The 17,371-nt window shown below is 37.2% G+C and overlaps 1 protein-coding gene across 1 annotated transcript in view; it reads left to right on the top strand.

Moving 5' to 3' along the window:
• Positions 1-3,608: 3,608 nt before the first annotated feature.
• The window catches only part of LOC104490717 (serine/threonine-protein kinase MRCK alpha-like), a gene marked incomplete at its 5' end in the record, with an annotated part of 45,028 nt that continues 31,265 nt past the window's right edge, over positions 3,609-17,371 (top strand). The window contains 7 exons of the mRNA XM_010133044.1: positions 3,609-3,714; positions 4,318-4,466; positions 5,707-5,798; positions 8,718-8,794; positions 9,953-10,000; positions 13,831-13,869; positions 16,919-17,038. Of these exons, the coding sequence (XP_010131346.1) occupies positions 3,609-3,714; positions 4,318-4,466; positions 5,707-5,798; positions 8,718-8,794; positions 9,953-10,000; positions 13,831-13,869; positions 16,919-17,038 (631 nt within the window). The remainder of the gene's footprint in view (positions 3,715-4,317; positions 4,467-5,706; positions 5,799-8,717; positions 8,795-9,952; positions 10,001-13,830; positions 13,870-16,918; positions 17,039-17,371) is intronic.

Raw genomic sequence — 17,371 nt, 5'->3', positions numbered from 1 at the left:
CAAGGAAGTCTAGCCCAAACCGGGACACTGTTGTTTACCAGAAGATTCAGTTAATATTATCCTTGTCAACTAGATATTTTTTCAATCAACCATACTATGGTTGATTTATCTTAATTATTGATTTATTTAAAAGAAACAAACAAACAAAACCCCAACCCTCAAACAAACAAAAAAGCCAACCCAAACAAACGCCTCATACACTTCTGCATTAAATCAAACATTTAAAAAGCCCCAAAGTTGTTTGGTTTTTTCTGGTCTGAAGAAAGCAGACAAATGTGGAAAAGGTTTAGCAAAAATTCTGGGCAAATTCAGCTGTAAGAAACTCAAAACATGAAAGATTTTGAGATGCACTGTGTTTGAGGTAAGAATAATCAGAATTATCTATAAAGTAGAAACTCTGGAGGGCAGGGGGAGATGTCAGGGTTTGGGTGCAGCATGAAGTGTTGAAAATTTTTAGAGAAGTAGTTTTAAAAAACGTATTTCTGGAGAGGGCAGTGGAAAAGGAAGTAAGGAGGCTTTGAGCATAGTAATACAAAGGCAAAAATATAAAAGCATTGAGAAACTACAGGAGAGTTGTGAGTCATGGCTCTCAGACTTCCTTGATTTTTTTAAAACATAAAACAGGTGAGATGCAGCTTGGCGTTAAGACCCCGGGACTGTAAGACTGCTCTTGTTCAGCAAAAGTCTCTAGTCCTCTGGGTTCATTTTGAATTGTAAAGGTATCCTGAAAGAGACCCAGAGTGACTGTATGTCCTGAAAAACAGCATCATGCTAGGTGTTAGTCAATGGTTACTTGGAGGTTGTCATGATACTGGCTCCAACCAAAAATTTAAATTTAATTTTACAGGAATTGATACTATATCAGTGTTTTGGGTTCTTCATGGTTAACAAACTAGCTTACAAGAGCACTTATATATGAAAATAGAGCAGTTAATCTAATCTTAATTTTCAGTAAAAAAAGAAGTGACTTTGGGTAGAACCTAAAGAACTTTCCTTCCTTAGGTATTTTGCTGTGCTTATTAGGGCTCTCTGTAAGAAGAGGGGCAAGGAGAGAAGCATTAGTAAAAGTAAGTTCTTACTCTTTATTTTTTTTTAAAAAAGCCAACCATACAAAAAAGCCCATAGAAAAACAGTAATAAATCAAAGAACTCCAAGAGCTCCTGGACTCACATAGAGTTTAATGAATGTATTTCATTATCGAGGGAATGTTGCCATCTAGTGGATAACAGGATTGCATTGCAACTCCAAAATGTTCTGCTTTTACTGTCTTTAAGAGTCTGAGAATGTTCCTTTAACTCAGTATAGATTTTTTCAAAACTTGACTTTATATTTTAATTTTCTAGATTTCTGCGTGTTCTGTGGAACATCTCTGGGAGGTTTTTGCATGTGCAGCTTTTCAGTGTTTAGAGCTTGAAGGTTCTGTGCTTCATAAACCAAATAACTGAAGTTTTTTCTCACCTTTCATAAGAAAGTTATCTCTATGGCGTGATAAAAATTTACAAAGAAATTGGACATTGAAAGTGTTTCAGCTGTAATTAGAAAAGTTAAAAAATAAGGCGCCAATTCAATTTTATTTTTAATCTGACATTGTCTTTTTTTTTCTGCAAAGATTTTACAGTTCATCAAAAATAGATGGGATCAAATGCTCATTTCTAAATCTCTTTTCACTCCTTTTACATTGGAAAACTTTCTCACTGAGAGCCTTGCATTCTTTTTACTGTGTATTTAATTATGCACCTCACCCACCCCCTAGAAAACACCTTATGCTACTTTTCACATCTTTTGTCCTCTCTTATACCCTAAGTGGTTTGTATTGGCCACGATTATCTGTATCTGGTCGTCAAAATGTGTCAGCCGAAATGTTACGGGTGGGGGGGAAGTTCGTATGCTGCTTCCATTGAGTGTACCTTGGGGGAAAATAGTGACTCATTAATATCAAAACTTTCACTGACATTGAGAGTCATGACATGTTGCATTTTTCTGGGCTGCTCCCCACCTCTTGAACTAAATTGTAAGCAGGAGACGAAGATAAAGCCCAAAGCATGAGTAAGTGCTTGCTTTTTTGTACTGGGAGTGAGTTTTGTAGCAAATGGTTGCTATTTTTACGTTAGCCTCCTCTGTGTTAAAACAATCTTTCGTACATAGATCTTAAACTGCACGCCTAGAAGAACTGCAGCCTGTAGATGCTTAGCCCATAGCTTTCACATTGTCACCTTGCTCTGAGGCCACTATGGGAAAGCTCTTCTGCTTCCTCCCTTGCCTGTGGCAGTTCAGAGTACGTGCTCTCTGTCTTTCTTGCCTCCTGCTGACTATCCACAGATCTTGTTGAAACATTGTATTCTTTTTCTTAATTAACGTTAAACTTGCGAGTAACACCATTTCCATATTCACTGTTTGAACCCCATAGTATCAACCAGAGAAAATTTTATTGCTTTGTAGGCATGGAGGGCAAACCACTTTCTGCGGAAAGGGCACCATGAGACAAGTTCAACCACCTGGAGAACTCGCATCTCCAGTCCAACATACTTGGGATTACAGTTACTAAGGAAAGATCAGGAAGCAAGGATAAGTTAATTTCCATGAAATAGAAAAACTGTTTTCCCACTTCCCTATAGGTTACTTAAAACTGTTTGAGGTTCAATACTTAGGGCACATCCCAAACATTCCTGTGGTTCGCGTTGATAGATCCAGCTGTGATCAAGCTGTGGTATTAGATTGCTGGTCTCAGACTAGCTCAGAGACTTGGGTGTGCCCTGGTGCTACAGAACTGAGTTCTTCAGTGGGCAAGATGAGTATGTCAGAGCCAGGCATGTAAGGAGTCTTTGCCGGGGGAGGAAGGCTCTGTTTGTCTGTTCTAGGTTTTTCACAAACTACTTAGGTTCAGTGACGTAATTTTTTAGCAACTTTCTTTTCGGTGTTGCTTCTTGAGATAGAGTGAAGAAAGAACCTTCTGCTGTGATTAATCACAAAAAGGGTTTTTTCCTTTGTAACTGATGATCAAAGAATCTGAAAAACAGACTTCTCCTCCTTGATGTCTTTGCACCCAGAAAACATGTCTCGATAGACCTGTTATAGAAAGAAAGCTTGGGGGTGAGAGAGTCTTTTCTGTTTAATAACATTAGTGTTAGACTCTCCCTATTTAATTAGCATTTCTTGAAATAACATCACTGTTTAGTTCTCACTACTAGTTCTCATTGTCAGGTGTTACAGTAAAGTCAACCACTGGTTCCAAAATGATGTGGATAGTTGCATTGTTAATTATTGGTTATATATTTTGTCTTAATTAACTCCATAAAATAAGTTGAATCCTGAAGGGTTTCTCTCCCATAGTCTCAATTTCAGGGAGCTGACATCTATACATTACTTAACTATGTAGTTCTTCAGCCTTTATTCCTTGTCCTAGTGACGCGTATTGTTTAACAGAACTCTGCAAAGCAGCGAAGGCTTCATTCTGTGTGGTTTTCTGTATTGGGTTTTTTGTTTGCTTGTTTCCTTATGTTTTATGGGGTTTGGTTTGAATTCTGCTTTTTTTGTTTCTTGTTATTTTGTTGAAGGGTTTTTTCTTGAGATTATTTGGTTAAACACCTTTTCCTTACGTAATTGTTTAGGGTAAGTGATGAAAAAGATGCTCGAGGATATCTTCAAGCTTTGGCCTCTAAAATGACGGAAGAACTAGAGGCCCTGAGGAACTCCAATTTGGGTGCTCGAGCCACAGTAAGACTCCACTTCTTTATGTCAGATATTTTTGTTTGTTTGTTTGAAAAAAACACTAGCTTGATAGTTTCAGCTGCAGTAATAACCTGTCTGTAGTGCCTGGTGGTCAGAAGTTACACTTTCCTAGCCTTTCCCTTCTGAATAACTGAATAGCAAATTTATTGTTTACCTATTAATTAAACACCAATATCTTCATAACATGATTTTATATATGATATTAAGTAGCTACTTTATAATCATAAAGGAATTTTATGAAGGAAATCTATACTTTGGGTCATGAAAGCCTTGAAGTCTTTCACTTGTGAAATGTGAATGTCCTTCGTATCTGTCACTTGAATTGAGGCACACCAAAACTACAATTCATAATCTCTTTCCTTTTCAGGTCATGACAGTATAAGACATTCATCTGGTGTATTTAGTATTGAGTTCAAAAATAAATATAAACTTTTTATTTTTTAATTTTAGATTACTTTTGTATTAAGGAACTTCCACGTTAAGCACATAATAGACTGGGAAATGTAATTGTTGAAGTCAGTTACATTCCTCATTTTCAGCTTTCTTTCTTCTTACTCTTTCTTCTCCCCTTTTTTTATTCCTTACTAGGACATGCCCTGGAAGATGCGCCGCTTTGCGAAACTGGATATGTCTGCAAGGTTGGAACTACAGTCTGCTCTTGATGCTGAAATCCGAGCCAAACAGGCTATTCAAGATGAGTTGAATAAAGTCAAAGCTTCCTGTATCTCCACAGAGTGGTAAGACTGAGTTGTTTTAATGGAAATTTACTTCGATATCTCTCAGGAGATGTCATCAAGTGATGATTTTGACTATCTTGTCTGTAAAATTCAATAATGAATTACATGACAGTTCTTACATCCAAGTGTGAAAGAAGGACCGTATCTCTCTTCCCTGCAGCTGAACACGTAGTGGGAAAATTTGAAATCTTGAAGACTTTCAGAGCAGACATATAATACAATCTCTTCTAGTTGTGGTAACAAGTTCAAATGCAAGCAGAGCTTGGTTTTGTGTGTTGCAACGTACTCTTTTCCATTCTATAGATAGTTGCATTGGGTTAGCTGATGAAAATCTGTTATTGCATAATGATTTGCACAGTAATAAGATGTGGTTATGGAAGATTATGAATTTTTTTATTCTTTTCTCAGACCTCTCTCTCTGTTCCCTCCCCCCAGCCCTCCTCCAGAATAACACAATTTTATTCTGGGTTGTGTGTATACCTGAAGCAGGGATTAATAGGAAGACATTCCATTTCTATGACTCCAGCTTCAGTCTAGCTCAGAACAGTGACTTGTTTTGCAGCTTTAGGAGAGCAGCTGGACAGAGCTGAGATTCTAATATGTTGTTTGTAAAGTGTATCTTGTCCACCTGACTTGGGTGGTTTTCTGGCCAGGCAACATGATGATAGGCAGCATTATAGGAGCTCTAAGAACAGGAGAACCAGTCTTTGCTTTGATAGGCAAGGATGAGAAGTAGAAATGCATAGTAGTTACCTATCAGCTGTGAATCAGAAAGCACTGAAACAACTAACTGTCAAGTAATTGAGAAGAAAAATAGTATACAACATGATCTGTAGGTATCATAGGCACTGCGAATTGACAAGTAAACAATCCCCAGCCCCCCGATTTTTAAGCATAAAAATACATGTGGTCTTTATTTCTCATTCACAGGATACAAGCTCACCCAGCTACTCATAAATTAGACACATGAGCCTATTTAATGGGTAAAGAGGGGAAATTAATTGGTTTTTTGTGGGGTTTTTGAGGGTTTTTTGGATTAGGGTTTGTTGGGTTGTTTTTTTAAGATACCATACTAAACAGGTTCCAGTAGATTTCAGAATTCATTCTGGCATTTGATGACATCATGAGGCTTGCTGGGCATTAATTTTTAAATACCATGTGAAGATGGACAAAAAATAAAAGTTACTTCTATCGTGAGTTCTCAATATTTACATAATTTTTTGTTTGTATTCTTTTGAAGTAAATTGCAAGAAGCTGAGAAGAAGAACATGGAACTGTTGACAGATATTGAAAGGCTGAAAAAGGAGACAGAAGAGCTTAGATCAGAAAAGGGTATGACAACTGATATCCAAGTAAATAACGTGTTTCACATTGGTGGGTACATCTTATCAGTTAGGTGTCACCTTGCAACTAAAATAGGATGCCAACAACCTTTGGCATACACAATGTGAGCACAATTGCATGTTAAGATGTACCCACAGCAGTCGCATTTGTACTTGTAATACATACTTGTAATACGCTTCAGTTTTCATGATGTATTTGATAGACTGGAACAGTTTTGCTGATATATAAGATATTATTTGAGTTTGAACTGCATTATTTTTATTTGGCATGTGTATGGTGATTTATTGCCAGAAAACTGTTACAAGTATAGATATGTTTATAATTTCTTTTCCTCTTTGTGATGGGGAAAGTATTTAGACTTCAGTAGTGATCATAGTGTTCTTCATCTGTGAATGTTTTGGCCCTGTCCACACAGAGATTAAACAACTGCGGAAGCATTCATAGCATTCATTTGTTTCTGGGATGACTTTGTTGATTGGCTTTGTAACCATGTAGTGAGCAGCGTGGTCATGTTTGCTTTGCTGTCAAAAGAGTATGTTCTGGGATTTTGAGTGCATCTGTCTAACAGTTTTTCACGTGGTTGTTGGGAGAAGAGACTTTTCTGGTAATTCTGAAATGAAAAAAAAAATCACTGAGAGATGATATATGATTTGGCTGATTCTTTGCAGTTCCCTTAGTAGCTCTAATATTTGTATCTTATGAGTCATGTGGGAAGAAGTGATTTTTCAGACCAAATGGAATTACCTAATTTTCTGTCGGGAACTGTTTGAACTCCTGGCAATAATTGCTGTGTAGCGATGTCAAACATTGCTCAGCCTTTGCAACCTAACGGCATGTCAGTCAGTAATCTATTGTAGTTACCATTCATCTCCTACAGAGAGACCTCCAAGAATGGTTGACAGGTAAAAATAACACCAGCCAGCCAGGTAGTGGCCAGCCCAGCCCTAACCCGTGACACCGATACAAAACGTTAGAAAACGACTGGTGTCGATTAGCAAGTAAGATTTAGGAAGTTAATACTTGTCTGGCTTGATGCTTAGCAAGGATACCAGGATTATGCTTCTTCCAAGTACTTGGAGAGGACCTCCTGGTAACACCTCCCTGGAGACAATAATGCTTTGATATGTTTAGCTTTCATTTACAGATTCTCGAACTGTCTTAAATGTTATGCTTGGTTACTCAGCTTCTGAAATCTTCCGTTGTGTTAAGAATTTATAATTAATGTTTTACCTTGTATTTTTCCCAGTTTTTAAAACTTTTATTTTTTTGGTGAAAATAGAGATCAACATTTACTTTCTTGGGGAAAAGAAAGTGTACTTTCTTTTTGTTGAAGGAAAAGTTAGTTATGTGTTTTGCCAGAGGTAAATTAATAAGATTCTACTGTGACTGTTTCAGTGTTTTGATAGAAATACACCTTAATCCAAAATCTGTATTATTTTTTTGATTTGGTTTTCTCTTACAAGAAGAATGTTGGTGTTTAAATCATGAACCATATAAAGGATTTACATGTACAATGGTAGAGTAACTTCCTGTGTGTGGAAATTTATTTCCAGGAAGGGATTAGCACTCGAAACCTTTGCTCTTTAAATGAGGTCCAGAAACTGAGGAGGGTAGGGAAAAAGATTGCTAAAAACTATTCAGTAAAGTAGCAGGTAATTTAAGAATTGTTTTTAGACTTTTCCTGGGGTTTCAGTGTATATACATTTCAAAGAGGAAAAGGTTCTTTGTAACTTTTTTGTTCACTGTGGGTTATATTAGAGAGCAAACAGGGTGATATGGCCACTTAGAGCAAGACAATGATATTTCTTAAATAAGTGACCTTTGATAGCATCAGTCTTTTGAGATGCACTTGGTCCTGCTGGCTGTATACATATACATATATATAATGCATTTGTAGTGTTCAGGAAAGTGGGGTTTGACACATCTATGATTTATAAACACACACAGCAACTTGAATTATTGCCCAGAGAAAAGAAGAGGAGGAAAAAAGTATATCAGTAGAATCAAGTTAAAGTAACAGTCAAGATGTGACAGCCTCTGCCGTTCAGAGGATGCAGCGTTCTGCTCTCCGTGTTGGCTGAAACCCAGTAAATGGTGTAGTGTGACAGAGACATTTGAAGCTTTGCCCAGGACTGTGTTACTCCTGGACGCTGAAAAGTGAGCGAAGGCAGACAGGCAGAGGGCATGGGTCAGGGCACTCGTGTGTTTGGAAATGCAGCGTGTTCCTCAAACAGTTGGTACGTTTTTGTACGTTTTGTACGTTGTTGTGGAACCTCGCTGTTTGTCGAAGCTGTCTGGTGATGGTGGGCTGTCCAGCGTGTGACTAGGGCACACGCCCCGTAACCTGCAGCGTTAGCCTGTGTGTGCCTGTACATCACGCAGTGCGTGTTGCCAGTGGACATCATCGGCACATTAGAAACTGGTGCCTTCCACGTAACGGATATGTACCCACAGTGCGCTTTCATGTCAAATCCCCACCACACCCATCCTAGCTTGGAAAAGGTTAATTAAACGTATGCTGCCTTCTTAGGGGTGTACGTCTATTAAAAAAAAATCTTTTATTCTGGAAAACAGACACGCAGTGCGTGTTGCCAGTGGACATCATCGGCACATTAGAAACTGGTGCCTTCCACGTAACGGATATGTACCCACAGTGCGCTTTCATGTCAAATCCCCACCACACCCATCCTAGCTTGGAAAAGGTTAATTAAACGTATGCTGCCTTCTTAGGGGTGTACGTCTATTAAAAAAAAATCTTTTATTCTGGAAAACAGACCAAATGTGACAGCTCATTTTAAAAAAGTGTAGGTGGCTGAGGTGGATAGTCAGATCCTCATTCAGCAAGGCAAAGGTCCACCATGAAAAGGTCGTTTTTCCGTAGCTTAAAAACCTGCTGCTGTTTTCTAGGTGTAAAGCACCAAGACTCACAGAATTCTTTCTTGGCATTTTTGAATGCGCCTACCTCTGCTCTGGATCAATTTGAAGTAAGTGTACGGCTATTCTAACTCTCTGTTGGTCAGTGGAACTGCTGCTGTTACGTTCTGAGAGTTTGCTGCTGTATTTTAATCACATTGCCCCATTTATATTTGTGTATAATAATATGTGAGAATTGTTTGTCATTTACAGTGCTGGCTGTCTTCTCTTGAACGCTAGTAATCCCAGCGAATTCTCTCTCAATCTTTGAATGCAGAAATTTTCCTGATTTTGTAGTGAACATGAAAAATGTAGTTATTCAAATTGCCTTTTTCTGTGTTCAGAAAAGTGCTAAGTACTGTGGATACTGGTTTGGTAAAAATGAGAGAAAATAGGTAAATAATCCCTGAATCGATGAAGTCATTGGTACTGTATATTTTTAAAGTTGTTTTTATCTTCTGTTTATTTTACACAGATGTGTAAAATCCAGATAATTACTATTCGTCTCCTCTCCACAGATCCTATACACATAAAAAATAAATCTGTATGATTCCTTTGTCACACCTAAACATAAAGAACAGTTTAGGCAGAAAATCTGGAAGGAAAAAATTGAAATAATACTATACATTTCATATCGTCTTCTTTTAGTCAACAATAAGCAATGCATCATTTTTCTTTTAAATGAACAGCAGGAGTGAAATATTGGTCAAACTGAAATCAGAGGGGACAAGGCACCACCTTTAGATTTATACATTGGGCTCAAATTTTCCCATTTTTTCCGTGGTGGGTGTACAAGGTCATCACATTTAGCTAAGAACGAGCACAATCCCTCGTATTACTGATGTTCCAGAATTTACTTCCATTTCTTGTGTATTCATTAATTCATTGTTCTCTCTTGGAAGTCCTCACAATTAATATAACTTTTTAATTTGCTTTTTAATGATTTTTCTTAATAGTTGCTTCCAGTAAAAAAATCCTGTTGAAGTATAGGAATATTTTTTATAGAGCGAATGCTGGAAAAACATGGTGTTTTATCCAGATAGTTTAGTGATTAATTGTCTATGAAAGGCAGTTAAGGAAAACTTCCTGAGATAACTGCTACTGGCACTAGTTATTTAGAACTGTAAAGTTCTTTATTTTTGCACTTTTATTTATGCTGAACGCTTTTCTTCATCCATCTCTTTCTTTCTCTCTCTCTTTTTTTTTTACTGCTGTTTTCATTAAAATAGGATTCATTTTCCTCCTCTTCATCCTCATTGATTGATTTTATGGATGACGTAAGTCTTTGACTTTCAAACCAGTAAATCCCTCAGTAACAGATCAGCTGATTTATTTGAAATATTCACACATTAATGCAGTCAACTTAAAAACTGTGCAAGTGCCATAGAAAACGGAATATTTCTATAATAGCATATTACACCAATTTGTATAGGGAGATGTTCAATTTTAAAGTAAATGTTTTTCTTTAGGTACAAGCAAAGAATTCTTAATTGCAAATGGTTTTTCTAAGAGGAGAAGCTTCTTTGGGGCTTTTTCTACTGATATGGCCCAGTGGAAAATGGTTCCAAAATTACTGGCACGTTTATTTAATTTAGTTTTATTGCTTCATATTACTATGTTATCACTAGCTGTTTCCTGAAGTTTTCTGATCACTTCAGTGAAAATGTTTTCCTCGCATACAGTTAATTTCCAATAAAATATTGTCTCTTTTTTAGCATATATTATAAGAACTAGTTCTCATTATAACTGAAATGAACTTAGTGCTTTTTATTGCCATTTGAGATAGTTTTCTGTCAAGACAGTGTTTAAGTATTTAAACTAGAGTAAATCCCTAGTTAATGATGTACTAAGGGAAATGAGTTAAAAGCTGAAAATTGACTGCAATCTATTTCTTCTGGACTGCAGTATTAGGCACATAAAGTAAATATTAATAACCTTTTAAAATCAAAGTATATACTATGCATCCACGGTAGAGAACCACCCATTACAACTCTGTAGGTATAGTGTGTGTGCACGTCTGTGCGTGTTTGTATATATGTGTATACACATACACACATGTTTTTATATATATATACACTTCAAATAGTATAATCCTATTTGCATTAAAATGTGATATAATTAATTTTATTCTAGAAATGCCTGCTGTGAGTGGTGCAACAAAGAGAGTATAGTATATGGGTCTGTTCTACGCACTTCCTTTCACAAACTCTGAAATAAGGCTTTTCTTCTCGATGCTTTCTTTTCTGTAAATCAGGTATATATTGGGCACAAAATGTGAAGGTACATCTGTGGTACTGTAGAAAAAAAAAAGTATTTCCCTGCATTTTTGTATAGCACATAGAAACCTTTGTTTTGCTGATATTGTTGGAATTTTCTTACATGAAGAAAAAAGAGACTACAGTTTCCTGTCATATTAGATCTATAATAAATGAGTAATATTTATATCCTTTATCTGGACTAAAGAAGTGTTCTCTACGTTGCCTGAGTATTAGGAACACTTAGTTTTTTTCAGCTGGTTCTTTCATGGCAAGTTGCATTTAAAAATATGTAATACTCTCTCCTAAAACCTGTTAAAAGAGGAAGAAAGTACCTATGTGGCAGAGTAGCTGATAACATTCTATTTTACGAGGGGAAACTTAGGCTGAGAAAGTTTTGCTGGTTGCTCTCTACTTCATTTTGAACGACATCAGTACTTTATTCTGCATTTATTTCTTGGTTGGGTTTTTAAGAAAAGACAGCATTTTTTTTTCACAAGCATTTTGACAAAATCACTTTATTTTTAATCTGTACAAGCGAGTAATTTTCAGCTGCTGGCATACATCCTTTAAGACATTCTTCTTGATTGGTCCACCCAGATCAAATCTTTTTAGATACCCATCTTTTACTCTTAGGTAAAACTCCAGGTATTAATGTGTGTATTGTTGCATGTGGATGACTTTTGATGTGCAGAATCAAATTTCCCGTTACATCCTCAGTCTGAGTCCGGCAGAAGCATTTTTTCCTCAGTTGCATTGGACAAGAGTATGTTTCTGGGAAACATACATTGGACTGGGCTGGCCAGGATCTAACATCTCTAACACCAGGACAGAAATTTTTCCCATCTGGCAAAACTGCAGAAGAGAGTTAACTGTTCAGAAATGGGAAGAGTACTTTGCAGTCAAATACAAGACTTGTCAAGCTACCTGTCTTTGTTAAAAATAAAGCTGGTATCTGCGTTAGTAGGCGAAATGTCTTATATTTAAGTTGTGCTTGAAGTCAGTTCCGCATCTTTCATTTATTGGACAATTACTCGATTCATTCGTAGAGAAATTCATAATGTATAGCCTCTGGATTATCCAAATGAGTGGTTATTTATACTTTACCTTATCAAGTTGGTTTGATAACAATGTATTAGGCAGACTTAAATGAAAATAAGGGTATGAAAAATCCCTCCGTACTGGATGTGGCCTCCATTCCTTTTCCAGTGTCTTTTTTGGCAGTAGTTACCTTGAAGGGCACTGTTTCTTGCAGCATCTCAAGAAACATTAACCTGTGCTCAGTTAGCACAAGCTTGAGAAATGTGAGGGTTCTTTCTAAAAAGACCAAGGAGGAGTTAGAAGTCCTTAGGTCAGACTCATGCAGTGCCGCAATATTGCATGGGTTTCAGGAAAGCCTCTCCTGTCATCAAGAACCCAAAGTAAATGTTACTAATAGCCCATATTGTTTCTTTGGCCTCCATACTTTGTTAAGAAATGACGGAAAGAGTTTGAATAATATGCAGTTGCAGTTACATAGCTCTTTTGCAAGATCTCTGAAGTCTATTTAATATGCAGATGCATAAGCAGCACTGAATTGGCCCCTCTGATTACACAGGAGGTTTCCTAGAGTGGGTGTCGTGTGTCTGCCCTCCGAATAACCTAACTGTTTATAGCACTCTGAATGACTGGAGTTAGTTCCAATTTTTTCAATGAAGGAAACAGTAGCTTTGCAATTTCTGCTGGTAAGAAGTAAAAATAGTTGCCCCGCTGCATCTGAAGCCAGCAGGTGCTGGGCGAGACAAGTGGTAGCTCACTGTTCAGATGAGTAGCAGTCACTGTTGGTTCCAGCTGTTGCTCCTTGAAAAGATACTTGGTCAGGTTGGCAGAACTGGTGCCTAAATCCCTGGAACTGCAAAAGCCCGCGCGTTCAGAAACGATCTCTTGAGCACGGAGGAGAGTGCAAAGCGGAGTAAGAATGGGTTTAGCTATAACAGGTTTCTGGTTTTGGTGGGAAGTCACCACCAGTGTCTCTGATGTACTAATTTCTAAATCTGTGCTGCTTTTTCTCCTGTGTGTTGTAGGCTGTCTCTTAGTAGCATCGTCTTAGGTGTTAAGTCTCTTGTGTTCATTAGAAGTGTCTGATAATGGAAGTGTTGCCTTTTGGTATTTTGCCAGGTGGATCTTTGTGTATCTTACTAGCTATTCAAAGGAATCAGCTTTTTTTTTTCTTAAAGATGACTTTATGATTATTAATAACAATAAAATGGAATCTCATTTTCCATTGATTAAGTTATTTTCCCCCCTTTCTAGAAAATATTCTTTTTCCCGTTACCAATGCCTTACAAATGAAAAATAGGTTTCTTAAATCTTCCTGCAATCTGTCCTTGCACGCAGTCCTCATGGACGGTTGTGAGACTAAACAAATCTGAGCTTTGTAAATAACCACAGAATAATTCATGTTCTGAATTCTCATTATTAAACAGAATAAGCCACATTCATAATTAAGTTTAGGATAATTCTGCTTCTTAATGATACTTTAAATTGGACGTACTACGCCTCCAAGAGATTGCTTTATTCATCTTGTTCAAAGTACAGAGGCGCTAACTGCCAGTTATTAGTGTGATGTAGTCTGCAGCTTCACTGTTACTGTCCAGTGTAAAACTACAGCATTTAAAACAACTGTTCCTTTTTTGGTGATGTTGCTTCCCTTCTGTTGCCCCAGGATATCTTGTTTTCAAAATACTTGTAAAAATGAACATGTTTGTGTGTGTCTAAGCACTACCTCTGGAGATATAGAGCGACAAATTTGGAGTTGATGTATGTGTCACTCTTTGATTTTGTAACATATTCTCCTCCTTTCTTTGTTAAAGCGCTCTCCTTCCTGTATTCCAGCTAACAAAGGCAGACGTGTAAGAGGCTGTCTTACTCTATGTGGCCCTTTATTTTTTGCCTGTTGTGTACATGCCTTTGTTTAATGTATGGATTGTGTTATTTACCTCACTGCATGTCTTGTGCTGCTGCTGCTGTTTGCTGCTGCTGCTGTGCTTTTTGTTGTTTTACAGCTGTGGGCTAAAAGCTTTCCAAGTATTTCATTTGGTAATCGTGTGAGCAGATTATCACAGTACCTGCAGAAGATGATGTGGGTACTTCCTTAATTCCGATATGAAAGTTCTTCATGAAAGCTGATCGGGTAGATGCAGGTTGGGGAAATGAATAAATGTCAGATGAAGGTCTGTTTGTTTCCTTGCCCTTAGCAGAGCGCATGTGTTCAGTTATGGGAATTGCCTACAGAAGGTAGAAATTTGGCATGTGAGAGGCATGTCATAGCAAATGATAGAAAATACCACACTACTGAGATGAATAATTGGGAAGTGGGGAACTGAGTAAATTGGAGCATCAAGGAGGACAAGAAGATTCATAGAAGGAAAAGAGAGATGGTTGTGTTGTAGCCCATTACACTGGAAAGCTCCGTGATGTTTCGAAAATCAAGGTGGAATTTTAAACATGGAGTTATTAAAGTTTTGTCAGACTGAAATGGTACCAGTTATGCTGTGCCCATTTTAAACTCTTACTGCTAGTTTCTTTTATACATGTGTGATGATAGGAATAGGAAAGCATACAAAGCATTTATAGTGAACAATATAAGCAATAATGCCCAACAGCTCCAGTGATGACCTTACCTACGCAGTTTGAAGCACAGCAGTCTGTGTCTTAGGCAAGCTTAGAGTAACCACTTGCTTTTGTCGGCTCTGCCACCAGTTCAAAAGTGCATCTCTCCTCAAGATGTGTTTATACACAGGCCAGCTTTGGCTCAGACCTACACAGGTCACGCTGTGTAGACAGCTAAGCACAGTCCTGTGGGAGACTGCAAGGCTATTACAGTTTGCAGAAAACATTGAAATATGCTTTTAATAGTCCGGTGGATTAGTTTAAAACTTGTTTTAGTGGTGTTAATATGGTCCATGTCAGCTTGTGGCCATAGTCGAGTTCAGGTGGCTTTTGTGCTGGGTTCTTCTCATTAAAGCAAGGAACCTGAAGATTGCTGCTTAAGGCCTCATTTCTGCAGGAAAGGTGATGTTAAATTCCCTTCAAATTCTGTAATGGTAGATCAGGTTCTGTGTGTTTTGTGGGCTTTTTATGTTCGTAAGTAAAGTAAAAATACATTTGTTACTGGCTCTGCACTTGTCTTCAACCACAAAGGCTTTATAGCACGTTTCAGAGAAGTTCCAACATTCGTATTATGTTTGTACTAAATTTTTTAAGAGACACCATGAAGATTCTTTGGTATGCAGAAGCTGATTTGGAGGGGACAGCCTTTGGAGTATCTGGAAACATTTATGAAATAGTAGATTATATCTCTGAGTTTAACTTGTAGAAGAAAAGGAATGTCTGTTTCTTATTGTGAAAAAAATATGCCTGTAGTTACTCATTTGGCTTAATTTTTATTAACGCTTCTAAGAAGAAGGTAGAATTGTTCGAGGTTAAACAATCTTTGAGTGGACTCCAAGTTACCACGTGTTTAGACTTCATAAAAACCAGTGTAAAATAATTGAAACCGTGTTACGTGTCTGGGGATTTACTATCAGTGTTTCTAATACTGGATAAAGCTTCCAATTATTATTTGCTTCTGATAAATCTGAGCACAAAATGTTTGCTTTACTGCTAATTTTTGCCTCAATGCTAGAAACACATGATCTATGTGTAGAAAACAGGTGTATTCCAGAGTGACAATTTCCTGTTTTCATTACAGAAATCTTAATATGCCTCAAATGATTAAGCTTATGAGCGTTCTCCACCAGATTTTTTTTTTTAAGGCTATGATAAAACTAGAAGCCATCAAATTTAACTCATTACTATTTAAAAAAAATTAAAAGGAAAAAGCAAAAACAGGAACTGCACCTGTTTACTACCATGACTGAGTTTCTGGAGAACCAGACTGTATATGCATGTGTAAGATTGGCTTGGCAATATGTTTTATTCCCAAAAAGCAGTAAAGTTTGTGGAATTCTTAGTATGATGTCAATGACAAATGAGATAAAAAACACAGGAACGTTCAAATGCTTTCTGTAAATGTTGCTGCATATTTCAGTTTGTGTGCAAGGTAGCATATCCTTAGCAGTGGGGAAGTGGTGGTAGCATTGCTTCAGAAAAGCCAGCCATGCAATGAAGCCTTCGGTAGGCCTGTAGAGAAAAGCATCATCATCTCGCTATAATGTTTTGTTTAAATGTATAAATTTACATAGAAAACTTTGATGTGGAGAAGTCTTGTTTTGAAGGAAGGATCCTGCATTCTCTGATTTTTTTCAGTTGCACTGACAAAAGATGACTTGCTATCCAAGATACCTGGTTGTGCATATATGCCTTGTTGTTCAGGGTAGTTTTGTGCTTAGTTTCTTTGTATGTCAAGGACTAGAAAAATACTCCCCTGAAGAAACTGTATTCCTGGTAAGGATGTTTTTGTAGTTCAGATGGGGTACAAAAAACCTCTCTGTGAATATAATTAACACTAACCTCAGGAAATATGTTGTGCTTTGCCTTTTCTCCTATTGTCTCCTAAATATGTTTGCAGTGATTTACATGGGCTATATGGGAATTCACTTCTAACAAATCTCTACTACCAGTGGACAAAACCCAGCGGTGTTTAGAAATTATTCACTGTTTACAAATGCTGAATTACAAGTCTCTTCAGTTATTTATCAGGCCCTTGAACTAGCAGCTCTTATGCATGTGCTTACCACTCAGCAGAAGCCTTGGTGTGTTCATATTCAATAATTTTCATTGCATTTTTTGTGCTTTAATTACAAAGTTGCTTAAAACTGAATTTTTATCCTCTCGGTTCTCTCTTAGGAATTCTACTGCTCCCATATCTTATTTTGGTAAGAGTTGAGAATTCTTTTTTAATGATGTGTATGATTTATTTTTTGGTTGTTTTTTTTTTCTCTTGAATTTTTCTCCTAGATTGATTCAGTAGAGAATTTTACATTGTCTAACACTCCATCACGGGATGAAGATAGCAAGTCTCACCTCCATTCAAGATCGAGGTCTCCTTCTACAGCTAGCGAGATTGAACCAATCGAGGTACTTCAGCATTGACAATTTTTTGTCTGTTTTTTAGGAGTAACGGTTTCACTCTTTTAAAAATTGCTATTGCAGATCCTTTTGTTTAGAATGAAGCTCACTCCTCTGAGTGAGACTATTTAGAACCTTGTAGGTAGCCTTCTGCACTAGTGGTGTATTTTGGGGAATGTTGCATTTCCTTTCATGTACAGTTAATTGATTAGGGATGGGAGCTGTGTTGAATCAGTTAGTAGATATATGCTCTCTTCATAACATATCCTGTCATGAATGTGTAAGAAATGGTGGCACAAAGTTAATACTATACTCTAGTTTGTAAGAGCACACCTTGGAGTC

This window comes from Buceros rhinoceros, unplaced genomic scaffold, assembly GCF_000710305.1.
Source record: "Buceros rhinoceros silvestris isolate BGI_N320 unplaced genomic scaffold, ASM71030v1 scaffold29483, whole genome shotgun sequence".
In the NCBI taxonomy this organism is placed as follows: Eukaryota; Metazoa; Chordata; class Aves; order Bucerotiformes; family Bucerotidae; genus Buceros; species Buceros rhinoceros.
The sequence above is the reverse complement of the archived record's forward strand: the minus strand, read 5'-3'. Positions and strand labels throughout refer to the sequence as shown.